General features: G+C 44.3%; 1 protein-coding gene and 1 non-coding gene across 11 annotated transcripts in view; both read right to left on the bottom strand.

Moving 5' to 3' along the window:
• Window positions 1-13378, bottom strand: part of CNOT1 (CCR4-NOT transcription complex subunit 1) — a 61209-nt gene that overhangs the window by 15654 nt on the left and 32177 nt on the right. For all 10 annotated transcript variants that reach the window (XR_007890550.1, XM_051629186.1, XM_051629190.1 and 7 more), the window contains 13 exons: window positions 12065-12143; window positions 10586-10816; window positions 9216-9356; window positions 8135-8314; window positions 6980-7096; window positions 5664-5774; window positions 5037-5114; window positions 4546-4723; window positions 3503-3633; window positions 2689-2985; window positions 1064-1204; window positions 860-964; window positions 205-324 (listed from right to left, as the gene is read on the bottom strand). Coding sequence is in view for 9 of the 10 variants with exons in the window: in XM_051629186.1 (XP_051485146.1) it covers window positions 205-324; window positions 860-964; window positions 1064-1204; window positions 2689-2985; window positions 3503-3633; window positions 4546-4723; window positions 5037-5114; window positions 5664-5774; window positions 6980-7096; window positions 8135-8314; window positions 9216-9356; window positions 10586-10816; window positions 12065-12143 (1909 nt within the window). In the remaining variant the exon portion in view is untranslated. The remainder of the gene's footprint in view (window positions 1-204; window positions 325-859; window positions 965-1063; window positions 1205-2688; window positions 2986-3502; window positions 3634-4545; window positions 4724-5036; window positions 5115-5663; window positions 5775-6979; window positions 7097-8134; window positions 8315-9215; window positions 9357-10585; window positions 10817-12064; window positions 12144-13378) is intronic.
• On the bottom strand, window positions 7501-7639 carry LOC127389437 (small nucleolar RNA SNORA46). Its single transcript, XR_007890638.1, has one exon. It is a non-coding gene; the product is annotated as a small nucleolar RNA SNORA46 (small nucleolar RNA).

Here is a 13378-nt window from a genome sequence, read left to right as displayed (position 1 = left end):
CTTGGATTAAAAACCCCCAAGACTGGCTATAAGCTTTATGTTGCCATTATTCTGACATGAAAACTACTGCATCTTTCAACCACTCTACCCAAGGAATACAAATGCCTGATGCCTATTAGGCTTCTAGAACAGGACACAAGTTCTGCACCAATTCACCAAGAGGGCTTTGGTACTTCCACAGCTGATGAATACAGAAATCTCTACCTTCATAGGCTGAGCCAAGAATCCTGTAGGCTGAGTTAAGTCATTGGTAGGCAAGAAGCCCGGGACGTTGCGTGCAAACTCTTCATAAACAGCCAGCTGCTTTGGGTCCACCCCTCCAACCTTTGCAAAGAAAAGGACAGGCATTACCCTCACTGTTCAGCAGTAACAGGTAAACTGCTCAGTGGCCTAGACACCCAGAAGTAGGATTCACTCTGCGCTCTCCTGCCACAACTTCTAACAGGAGAACTTGGCTTTATAACGGCAATTCATGTTGCCAGAAACAGGAATAAGCCAAATCCTGGCTTCACCTGTGTTTGCACAAGAGAAAAGCTCTGCTGAGAGCATGTGGTAGGTCTTTAAGGGAAGAAAATATAAAGGAGACAAGACAATGAAACAGACCAGTCACCTCTTGGTGAAAGGAACTGCACAGAACAAGGGACAGGACTTTTGAGAATCCTCAAGGTATTGAGGAAAATGACATGAACACTCAATTGGGAACAACATATTTTTATGTTCCCATTACTAACCAAGCTAACAGCTAATAGACAAGACTAACAATAGAGAGGACTGCTCAGCTGAAGCTGTGCCATCCACTTGCCACTAGCAGGAGGGGGAGAAGAGCAGCATGAGGACAGAGCTCAGGGAATATCCTCACCTTTAACCGGATCTGTTCGGGCATCCGCTCGGCCTGGTACGTCAGCACGACGGGGTCACAGTACCGACGGCCCTCCTGTCGAGCATGTTTTCTGAGCTCAAATTCCTGTGGAAAACCAACCCCAAACACCACATGGAATTGCAGAACACTGGCTAGAGATGAGTACAGACAATAGGTCTTCATAGACAGCAGTCCCATACTCACAGTGGCCAGTCTCTTGTCCATCTCGGGGCCTGCCTTCTCCACAGCTGTCTTCTGGATGAAGCAGCAGGCCAGTTCACAGTTATCCTGGGCTAACTGGGCTGCTGCCTGCTCCATCATGTCCCTCTGTTGTGGGGAGGCTGCCTATTGAAAACCACAATCATCAGCCAAGCCTTGAAATCTGCACCACTGCCTTCCACACAACACCAGCAAGAAAAAGGAATGCTCTCAGGAATGCACTCTTTGCATGGAATATACAAGGAGAAACTGAATTTTGAATAGCTTTAAATAAAACATGCAGGCAAGATGACAGTAAAGGCTTCAACAAGGAACAAAACAGCAGGAGGTTCTCCTTCTCCACCAAATGATCTCCAGGGCATAGAAATAAAGCTCTGCTTTAGTCTCCTGCATATACACAGGGAGAGCCAGCCTGACCTACAGCCTAAAAGTCTCCCCACTTCCTAGGTTGTCATCAGAAGACATAAAGGTGCAGCACTAAATGCAAACAGGATTCCTAAGCTTTTCTCAGAGGGTTCCCTTCAGATACATATTCTCTTTTTCTGCATGAAGAGAACTCTTAGATGGACTTATTTTCCAGGGTGCAAAGCAGCAACTCCCACTGGAAATGGAATGCACATATAAAGGAGAACAGTCCAAGCTACTGGCATTTCCTTGTTCATTAAGATCTACACCTATTTCATTAATTCCTGAAAACTACAGTGCTTATTGCAAAGAAAAGGAACTCTTGCTTGTTAACCCACTTCATGCAATAAGACAGATGATCATTTTTGATGTCTTGTGGAGCACCTTCCTTCTGCAAAACAATGTTTGTATAACTACCCCTGTCTACTCCCATCCTTGTGTTTAAGATGGATGTCTAGCAATGTCTGGATCTTTCCAAGATCCTTAGGTCCTTGAATTATAAAATTATAGAATCATTTAGGTTGGAAAAGACCTCTAAGATCATCAAGTCCAACCTTCTGTCTGTTGCTGACACTGATGACAAGCACTCCAAGTTTTCTGGGTAGCAGCTGCTGTTCTGGCCAGCAGTCCAGGACCTGTGGTGTGTTCCTTTTAGCCAAGAAGGGGAGGGTAACACTGCAGCTCCAATTTTGCTCCTGGAGAGCTGAAAACATCCTTGAGAAAACCCAATAACTTAACAAGCTGGGCAGAAAAAAATCTTAACTAGGAATCTGGTAACAGCACAAGTAAAATCTCTCTGAAACGTACATGCTTGCTGAGACAACTGTGAAACACCACCAGAAACAACTGAGTGCTTTCCCCCTCCAGCTTTTCTACCTCAAAACCCACAGGAAGATGCAAGCCCTCTGGGATGTGATCAAAGTGGAAAGGACATCAGCACAACATAAAAAGATAGTCAGGAAGTTTGTGTACAATGCAGTAAGATCACAGGTTTGAGACTGTTTGATTTGAGCTGTTATGTCAGCACAGGTTTTTTTTTCCCACTGTAACTTCTGTAACAGGAGTCATGATACTTGTCCACTAAATTCATCTCCACACCAGTTGAGCCATGTGATTAAACAACAAGTCTACAGGGTGGACAACTGATTTGCTGCTGCTGGATGGCCCCAGACCTGGCAAGAAGCTTCAGATGATGCAACTCTTACCCTCAGCGCAGTAGCAAAACTACTCTTCAAGTTGGTAGCTATGCTCATCAGCAAAGGCTCCCTGCAGGTGATCATGGCCATCCCAGCAGTCAGGTTCCTCATCATGTGGTGTGCAGCCATCCGCATCCGTGACTCCTCAGAATCCAGGGCAAAGTCCTTCCTGACTATCTGCTCACAGGTAGTCATGGCAATCTTGATGGACCGATCCACCACGGGGTGGACGAGCTCCTGCACCGCCCGCTCTATCGCCTGCCGCACGCACTGCTTCAGCTGGGGGTGGGCTTGGAACAGGGGGATCTGCAAGAGGGGCAGGGAAAGGAAGTGGGAATAAAGTCAATCCCACCTCAACGTTCCTGTTTTCACAACAGCTCAAAGCTTACTGCCACAGCTTGTCTACAGCGTGGTGCTCCTGTGCACCACAGGCAGCTGTGACCGTATCTGCTTGATGATTCTGAAACTGGGAGATTTGACCATTTTTGCAGCTAAACACAAGGCAAAGGTACTTCAGGAGCACAGAAACTCTTTTTAAGCTTAAATTCCTGATAGCAACTATCCCAACTGACACTGACTGCCAGAAATAAACTGGATACTTAATTTAAATATAATGGAAATATGTACTTCATGTAAATATAACTACTGCCCACCCCTAAAGTCCTCCATTTGACTACTGGTTAGGACTCACCCTCCCCAATACTTTTGGGAAGTGATTCTCCAGCAACTTCAAGCTTAGAAAATGCTGCTGCACCAAGTGAGATGTGTGGCAATGTCAGTGGTAAGAGTTCTTTCAGGAAACCAAATCAGCTGCCAAACTTACCGTTGGGTTTAAAGTGATGTGTGGAGCCAACCCGCCCAAAGAGTAGACGTTGATGTCATGGTAACTGTACTGGGGCTGTGGAGGAACTGTGGCTGTACAGGTGGTGCTGGTAGCTGGAGTCGTAGAAGCAGCTAGAGAACACAAGAATACTTGGATTAAACCACTGCTGGAAAGCAAGAGCTTAGAATGGAAGGATAAAATTCTCTATGAAACCAGCAAGTGAACAAGAAACCAAAGTTTGATCATGAAACAATGGGTTCAAACTCGAGCACAGGCAGCTCCACCTCAACATGAAGAAGGACTTCTTTCCTGTGAAGGTGACAGAGCCCTGGGACAGGCTGCCCAGAGAGGTTGTGGAGTCTGCTTCTCTGGAGACCTGCCTGGATGCCTGAGTGATCTGCCCTAATTGTTTTGGGTTTTTTTGGTCCTGCTCTTGCAGAGGGGTTGGATTCGATAATCTTCAGAGGTCCCTCCCAACCCCTGATATTCTGTGATTCTGTGAAACCTCCTAAGCTTCTCAGTTTTTATTCTATTTTCCCAAGGATTAGCACCAAAGCAGCTGCAGCACGTGTTAACAGAGCTGTTAGCAATCACACAGCTTAGCCCCTGATGTCTTGTTCATGGATCCATCTTGTTCACTCCCAAGGAGCAGCTACACACAGCACATGAACCTCCAGGACGCTCCCATTCCCTTCCCATCTCCAAACTGTACATCTGCTTCTATTACAGATCCATCCAAGTGCTCCACAGCATTCAGCAATGTTCCAATAGCATGTGCAGCTTCAGATTTTTCTTCACAATAGCATCATCTGTGGTTGAGTCACCATCCTTGGATGTGTTTAAGAGTCTACAGAGTATGTTTAGAAGCCTAGGTGTGGTGCTTGGGGATACTACTTAGCAGTAAGCATGGCAGAGTAAGGTAAAGGTTGGACTTGATGACCTTAAAGGTGTTTTTCAACTCAAATAATTCTATGATTCTGTAATTCTATATTTTATCTAAATACCTGTAGCGTGGTTCTGGATTCTACAGAAGATGTACTTACTAGTTGTTGTGATGGGTGGTAGCTCTTCTGGCTGCTTCACATCCTTCTTTGGAGCAGAGAGCTGCTCATCCAGGTTTTTCAGACGATCCTTATCTTTCAGGAGACTTCCAGGTTTCAGCTCATTGATGTCTAGTGCAAGATTCTTGCAGAGCACCTCAATCTCAAACTTCAGATTCAACTGCACAACAATTCTAGTTTAGGTTATGCCACAAGGAAAACACCCCAAACATTTATAGGGCCACTTGATTCCCAAGCTCCCCATTCCAACCCCAACACCTTTCAGAGACTTTAATAGTGAGGATTAGACAAAAATCTCCCATGGTGACCTCACAGGAGAAGAGTTTCACCCAAGTTCTACCAAATTAAGCCATGCCCAATTCTCCCCACCCTAAAGGAGAAGTGAAATTTGATCCTTCACAACCTCCTCTTTGACTGGCATGTCATGACAACCTCACACTCAATAGGTACAGGAAAGAGAAACAGAAGTTTACTTTTAGATCATGTTCTTGATGTAGCTCAGCTAAAACATTCATAATGGCCATTGTCCATGGGTTTGGAGGCCTGAAGACCTACAAGAGAAAAAGGAGAGCAGCATTACACAAGCTTTCTGAATCATTTGGATAATTTATGACTGGAAGTTTGTGGAACATGAGCAGTCATGTGGGCATACAGCTGTAAAAGGGTTTGCACAGCTGTGGAAGGGTTTGCACAGCTGCAATCTGGGTTGAAGTTCATATTTTGTTTGACTGGAAGCAGCTGAGGAAGCTAGTTGAACATTAAACTGGAAACACAATGACTTGACCCTTCTGAGAGATCAGTTCCATGACAAGTAGAACTGCCAAGAGTTGATCAGGGTCAAAGGGGGGCAGGGTGATTAATAAATACATAAATACAATAATGAATAGGTCCTAGAACCTCTTCAGTGGCCCCCTTCCAGTTCTGAAGAGAGTTCTGTTCAGGGACACAACAGGACCACTCCAAACACCTTTAAGCTCTTACATCCCTTTTTCTCTCCATGCATTTCAATGTTTTCAGCTTCATGAAAAAACAACTAATTACTTTCTAGGCTACTTATTTTGCCACATGAGCAGGAACTGTGTCAGCATCAAGTCACTTACCACACTCCTGACACTGGATTCCAAGACTTTGGCAACAAATGGCACCACATAAAGCAACTCCTGCTGTCCCTTCACGTAGGCTTCCAGTAGCAGTGATTTCACATCCAAATCCTAAACAAATACCATCAACAGTTGAAAATGAGGGTGGAAAAAAGCAAGCAGACTGGAGGAATTCCACCTGCAACTTATTTCCTACAGGACATATTGGCAAGATTGAGTCCAGACAGTCCATGAATTTCACTGACTGCTAAGCAGCAGTTGCTTTTTGAAAAAACAGTCACAGACATTTTGATATGGGATGAATTAATTTTGGCAGATGTGAGGCACCAGCCCCCAGGATGCTGGAATTGGTGTTGAAACCCCATTATAAGCCCTTGAGCAAAGGCTTATTTGCATCCCAAAAGGCCTGCCTGAGAGGATGGAGACAACTGCTGATGGCTGCATATGGCCTATGGCCTGCAGGTCCAGCCGTTGAGATAAGGACAATGGTGGATAAGGACAATGATGGAGGGGCAGAGGGGGCAGGCCCCCCCCAGCTGCTCAGTCTCATGACTCCATCACACTTGCTCACCCTTGCAAAACAAGGAAATGAGGCCTGTAAAACAGGGGCTGCAGTGGTGGGCTTGGGCAGCCTCACTGACACCAGCTCTCCCCTGCTGGCCCAAAGCTGCAGCCAGGACTGGGGGGTTTCTAATTCTCTCTCTCTAAGCTTTTCTTCTCCTGCTCTCTCTTCCTTCCTAACCTCACTCAGTAACACAAGGACTAACCATGATGTTCTTCTCAGGTTGTGCAGCTTAAACATACACGTGTTGTGCTCTCGTGATCCAAATGTCAGCCTTTATGATCATGCAGCCTGAGATAGTAATTGAAGGATCCCAATTCCTTCTGAAGTTTTAATTAAACCTAATTCAAATACAGACCCTGAGGGTCCTTTCACCTTCATCTGATCAAGGGGTATGGGAGGGTTGAGCGTTTCCTCAGACTGTGACATTTTAACCCCTCTGGGCCAGGTCTGGGACACAGGTTGGATCCAGCTGCACCTGGGCTCCTCTCTGAGGAGGAGTTTAGAGAGCAAGAGATCCACTCTGAATCTCCCTGGGTTGCCCCACCTGGGTCGTGACAGCAAGAACCACCAACTTTTCTGATATAAAAATATTCAGAAGTCTTAAATGACCAACTCTGGATTAATAATTCGTACTTAGCATACAAAAAAAAAAGAGGCACCAGGAAGGTAGTAAAATTTCCCAACTAGTCTGTGCCACTGGATAACAGCATCCCAACTCATGGCAAACAAATCTGTGAAGGCAGAAGCTCACCGTGTGCAAGATGGGCTTATTTTTAGCCAGGGTGATCATTCCCAGCCAGTGACCAAGGTTCTTTAACAAGGAACGGTCTGAGAAGTTGGCTGCAGCTTTATCTGATGTCAGTAGCACCTAATGAAAAAAAAACAAAAGCAACTTGAGCAACAACTGATAATCAGAAGATAATATCAGTCTCAAAAGCAAATCCAACAGCTGATCTGATTTAAGATGTAAAGTTTTAGAGCTTTAAGTTCTGAGCTTCAGTCACATGACAGAGATACTAAAGAGCTGGGTTCAAAATCTGTCCTGTAATGGTATCAAAATTCCCTTCCTTTAGGAGGATCAAGAAGAGGATCACACTTTTCCAGACCTTACCACTTCATCTGTCAAGACTGTTAGGACAACTGAGTCAGTTCACAAGTTGACTTGTGAAGGCAACGCTTCATCCCAGACCTGAAGGCAACCCTTTGCACTTCCTGAGAAACCATTTACATCTCATTTCAAGACTGGATTCCTGTCAACCCTTCTGCTGTTAGTTCTGTTCCTTAGCTTCAGAGGAGCATCAGCTGCACAGAGCAAAGCCAGCCATGCTCTGAAGAGCCAGGAGATTCTTTTGCACTACAGCGTAACCCGGGGTGGTCAGGAAATGCCACCAACAGGTTTAAAAATAGTGCTTGCTTGACAAACTTCTCTCACCCACTCATCTCTTCTCATCTACTGCTTCTCCCTCCTCCCCTCCACATCCCTCTTAGCCCTCTAGTCAATTCTGGTTGTTACACCCTCACCTCCTAAACCCTCCCCTTCCTTCTGTGATCAGAATAGCAGAGGATGGTTCTCTCTCATCTTTATACTTTTCCCACACAAAATAACTAGACCATACACTATTTTCCCCTAGGTTATAACTTCCAAACCTTACACAAATTTAGAGTCCACCCACATAATTGAATTCAAATGCAGATCTATCCCCCCATTCAGTCAGAATTAAATCTTTGGTACATTCATCACTGAAAGCAGAAGTATCCAGAGGTAACCTACTAGTTCAATTGTAAGTTAACAAGTAGATTTTTCAATGATAACTCATATTTGAAGATCAGCAACATAATCAACCTGAGAACAGCACACTTAAATCTTTCCAGTCTACCTAAAGATTAGAAAACTTGTGCTTCTCACCTTGATATTTCTGTAGGTTTCATTCAGAACCATTTTATTAAACTCCGGATTCTTTAGCGTGTCAAGGAAGTTTGAGTATAAGCTGTGAAAATTGGGCTCAATACTGACTCTCTTCATCACAAGATACTGTGATACCCAGGGCATGAACTCTTCTTTCACTGTTTCCTTCAATTCTTCAACCTGTCTCCACACCAGAGGAAAAAAAAAACACACCATAGAAGATGTGAGAAGATGGACACAGACTTTTGGGGTCAGCTCTGACCCCACACTCAGTCAATTGCTTTTAACACCAAGGTTCATTTTAAAAAAACAAAACAACAAAAGCAAAGAAGCTTTGAAGTCAGTTTCTTGTTCTCCAAAGGATTTGATCAACCCCTAAGGAGTTAATCATAAACGGAGTGAGTTACAATAGTTCACACCTCTCCCTCATTTCTCAGCTTTTTACCAGATTAACTGCAAAATTCATCTCAGGATCTTATGTTAAAGCTGCCTGGCCACAAGAGAGACAGCAGAGATGGCAGCAGTGCTGCAGATCTGCTACTTCAGAAACAACTCCCTGAATTTCACCTTAAATACAGAACAGTCCATCAGCTTAACCCTGCACTGTTAAATGGTACCCAGCCCAGTTAGGATGTGAACATTTGTTCCAACTTGTATTATTTTTTCCCCCCTGAAACTTGCATTTGTATTTTTCAGTCCTTTCAAGTGACTAAAACATCAGGGAGGACTATCCAGCAGTTATTCCAGGCATCTACTAGAAGTACCTCCCTGAAAACAAGCATCACTGACCTATAATGCTTTAGCACAGAGGCTGTGGCTACAGGGAAACAAGGAAACTTGTAGGAGAAAGCAGGATTAAGAGCTGGCTTTCACCTGGCTCTCCTTTCCCTGAAAAACTGTATCTCCAAAGAGCTTTAAGTACAATGTGTTGAAAACTATTCCTTCAAAGTGTGTTCCCCCCTCATTTTTTTGCAGGTTGGAATTTCTGCAGCAACATCATCACCCACCACGTTAGGACTCTGGATTTCCAGCAATAACAACAATAAATGAAGAATTTTTCCTAGTCTTCTTCCATACTTGCCTTCTGTGTCATATTTGACTGAGATAGATTATTGAAGATGAAAGCAATTTTTTCCTGGACATTCTCTGGAGGTTCCACAATTCTCTCTGTTTGGTCTGTGGCTACTAACAGGGTGTCAATGTTGGTGGTATTAATGGAAGGCTGGAGGGAGAGCAAGAAATTAAGAACAATCAGTACCCAGAAGTGACATCAAAAGAAACTTGCTCTGCTCTGTCAACTGGAAAAAGACTTGAACTTTGTCAGGTGACATCTACTGCCTCAGATTAATTTCCAGCAGCACTCCAGTGAAGCCAAGTGATTTTAGAACTCTACAGATGATCAATACTCAGCAGAAGAATGCTACAAAAATCCTCTAGCATTCACATTCATACATAGTGGGTGTTGCTGCAGTGGGACTCACTGGATGCACATATGGCCAACCTGGAGAAAGTCACAGCTTGGCCCAGCCTCCAGGAGCACTTTGGTGCTGAGCTGAGAAGGAGAAACCCCAGAGGTTGGTTTCTGAGAAAGCAGAATGTGACCTTTGTCCCCTAGAGCTGCAGGGCTGAACCCAAGGGCTGTAGCCCCTGGAATGCTGCAGTTAAGGGGGAAGGAGACAAGAGTTTCAAATGTCAAGCTTGAGTTTAAACTGGGCAATATGAACACCTCAAAACAGCAGCTATCTACATGACAACCAGGTGTGGAAGACATTCATAGCTACACTACAAACTGTCCCCCACAATTTATTCACACATTTGGCTTCCACCTACTTTAATTTGAGGAGCTTCTTTTGAGAACTACAGAAAAACAACAGCAGGAAGTAAGACAGCCTTGGCCCCACAGCCCATCAGACAGCCCAGAGTAACACATCCTCAGAGTACAGGTGGGGTGCCCTAACACTGCCTGTGGAACAGCCAAGTCCATGCATCTGGAATAACTCTGCCTAGTAGCTCAGGGATGTGTTTACAAAAATGACTAAGGATCTGACAAACCCAAGGCAGTTACAACTACCAGGACAAATGGGATTCAGTGTGGAGGTTCTCAGACCCAAAGAAGAATTGCAGTGCCAGCTATTTCTAGAGCCCTATTGCAAGTCATTAACAGAAAGGCTGGTTCTGTAACTGTCTTGCTAATTAAAATCTCAACAAACACGTTTCTACTTGATACCACAGTAACTCTGAAGTCTCATGAGCAAAAATGCACCCTCCACAAGCCCACTGGTCGTGTTTGAAAAGGTTATATGGTGTAGGCAAAAAAAACCCCACGGACCATAGTTGGAAAACTAGCAGAAGAGAAATTAAATCAGACTTAATGTCCATCTACACAACCCAGAGCAGCAGCTGAACTCCTCTGCTCCTGCAAGAAGGGCACTGGAGGGACACAACACTCACCGGCACGTCTTTCTTGAAGCTGACTCCAGTTGGTCGGGTGATTGTGATGGTTTTTGCAACAGTGGTGGTGGTGGAGGTGGTGACTATAGTGCTGACTTGGCCAGCAAGAGGAGCTTTTGCTGGAACTTGGGCCTGGGCCTGAGCCTGGGCAAGTGCAATACTTCCAGGGGTGGTGATTGAACCCTGCATCTTCACAGGAGGATCTCTGGATTGCTGTCCATATTCTATGTACTAGGACAGGGGAAACAAGCAGATACAGCAGTTCACACACTGCAGAACTATGGGCTGAGTGTCAGCATGAGCAGAATAAAGGTTTGCCAACAATCTTGAAAATATTTAACACTAAGGGAATCCACAGACTACAATTGTATACTCTTACAAAGCAAATCTTGTCACTGTTTTCTTTCTTTCTTACCAGGGAAGAGCTTCAAGCTCTACCTCTGACCTCAACAGGTTGATGGCAAGTGTCAAGACACTTGACATCCTTACAATTTCACAGAGCCCTACCCAAAAACCCCCATCCCTGCAGGGCTGGGGTGGCAGCACAAAAACACAAGAGGGGAAAGAACCTAACAGAAATGTGTCAGCAACAAAACACATCCACAAAGCAGGAAAGAAGTCTCCCCCAAGGACTCCTACAACTACACAGAAACAGTAAAGTCTAAAGTTCACAATTAATAAGCAAAAACAGAGCCCTGAAATAGCCAACTTTAGGATTTTTACATTCTCTAAAGTAGCTGCAAAGTAGAAAATGTGTCTTCCCCACTGAAATACATTTACCCAGAGACTGGTAACAACACACAGTTATTTAAAGGATGCACTGTGAAACCTGCTTGTGAAGCTGCTACTGGACTTTGCAGCTTTGGGTAGATGGCTCCTCTGCCTTCATGTCAGAGCTGAACATCATCCCTCAGTTACATTATGCTCAAGCTCTGCCACTGGGATTAGCTGCTCTGTATTTCTACCAACAGAAGCACCTCTGAGGCAGACACCCTGTGATCAGCACTGCTTTTACTCCTTGGCCCACAGGGCATTTCCACTGCTCTCATCACACCTTCAGGAATGACATGTTTCTCACCTTTATCTGGGTTTTTCAGGTCTGAGTGTGAAAGTGTATCAACCCAGCTGAATGCCCTCTATTTTAGAAGACCTCCCACTCCTTAAGGGACTGGAATAGGAACCCACAGAAGCACTTTCAAACCCCTGTGCATGGCCATGAGCCCTGGTGGGTCACACAGTTATACCCAGGCAGCTATTTCAACATAAGCAACCCAAACAGATTCATGGAAACAGAAGAGGTACAAGATCACCACCTTCAGCTGCCCAGCCTGTGGCAAAACCTTTAAAAAAGCACTTGATTCACTAGATGTACACTGTCTGCAATTGACAACTGAGACTATTTTTTCAAAGGAAAACAGGAATTTGCTCAAAAGAATTTAAAATCATAGCAAGCCAGTGTGCTAAGAGGAACAGACTCACCTCCTGCAAATGATGTGGGAACTGTATAAAGTGACTAATAGAAGCCAAGTGCTGACAATACTGGGGATAGTCCTTCAATCTGTCAGACAAAACACACATTAGTCAGAAGCATAAGCTTCTCAGTATTACAGAGAAATCCAAATATAACCCTGGAGTGTCATTCCCACCCTTGATCACAGAATCACTTCAGGACTCTTTACAGCAACTGTGCTGCAAACAAAGCATTCTCTACAAAGCACTTTCTGGTGCAAAACCCATTTGAAACGAATTCATTTAACAGCAAAACACTGGGTTTATTCACATGAACTCACCTGCTCCTACATTTCTATACTTCTGACAGAGCACACAATTGCATGTATTTTCCATGTCTGCAGTATCATTACTGGGTAAGTAGTCTGCAGCCTGGCTCAGTGCATTTTAAAACAGCACATCAGAATGTCCCTAATCCCAGGAGAGAAGCTTCACCTATGCACCCCAATAACTGCAGCTCTACTTATGAATGCTGGACACTTATTACTTGGAGTAAAATTTTTAGGTCCTGCTTAAAATGGTTCTTAAAAGAAGGACTAAGAAGGTGGTTAAGGCTCAACTCAGCCTAAAATGTTAATTCATTCTGTTCAGGTAAATGTACAACACAATATCCACCTTTAAATGCTGCAAGCAACAGGTTTTATCACAACCCTTCCTGCTAGAGCAGCCTGCCTTGAGAGCTTCCTCTACCAGCAATCCATGCAAGGCTTTGAGAGAGCTATTTTGGAGATACTTTTTGCCCTGCTTGAGATTTCTGTGTAAAACTGAAGCCCCAGAGCTCAGTCTGTTTGTAGCAAAGAGTGCAAATAGAACACCACGAGATTGCAGCTATAAAGTGTTATTACTTTCACCTCATCTCTCACAAGCTGATAACTGACTCATCACTTCCCTGGTTTATTTGTATAAACAAAGTCTCTTAAGTAGTTTTGGCATTTCAGTTTGTCCCACATTTATACTGAACGTTTTGATTTGCTTTTAAAAGGAAAACAGGAAAAGAGGACATGGGTTTGAGTGGAGCCAGGGGAAGTTTAGATTAGATATGAGAAGAAACTTCTTCCCTGAAAGGATCATTAAACACTGGCTCAGGCTGCCCAGGGAGGTGGTGGAACCTCCATCCCTGGAGGTGTTTCAAAGCTGTGAAGATGTGGTGCTGAGGGACATGGGTTAGCTCTGGACTTGGCAGAGTTAATGGTTGGTAGAGCTGGGCTATGGTTGGACTGGGTGATCTTAAATGTCCTTTCCAACCAGAAAAATTCTGTGAAAAGTTACCCAGCCCATTTTGCT

Source organism: Apus apus, chromosome 11, assembly GCF_020740795.1.
Source record: "Apus apus isolate bApuApu2 chromosome 11, bApuApu2.pri.cur, whole genome shotgun sequence".
Lineage (NCBI taxonomy): Eukaryota > Metazoa > Chordata > Aves > Apodiformes > Apodidae > Apus > Apus apus.
Note: the sequence above shows the minus strand (reverse complement) of the source record. Positions and strands in the feature narration are given on the sequence as shown.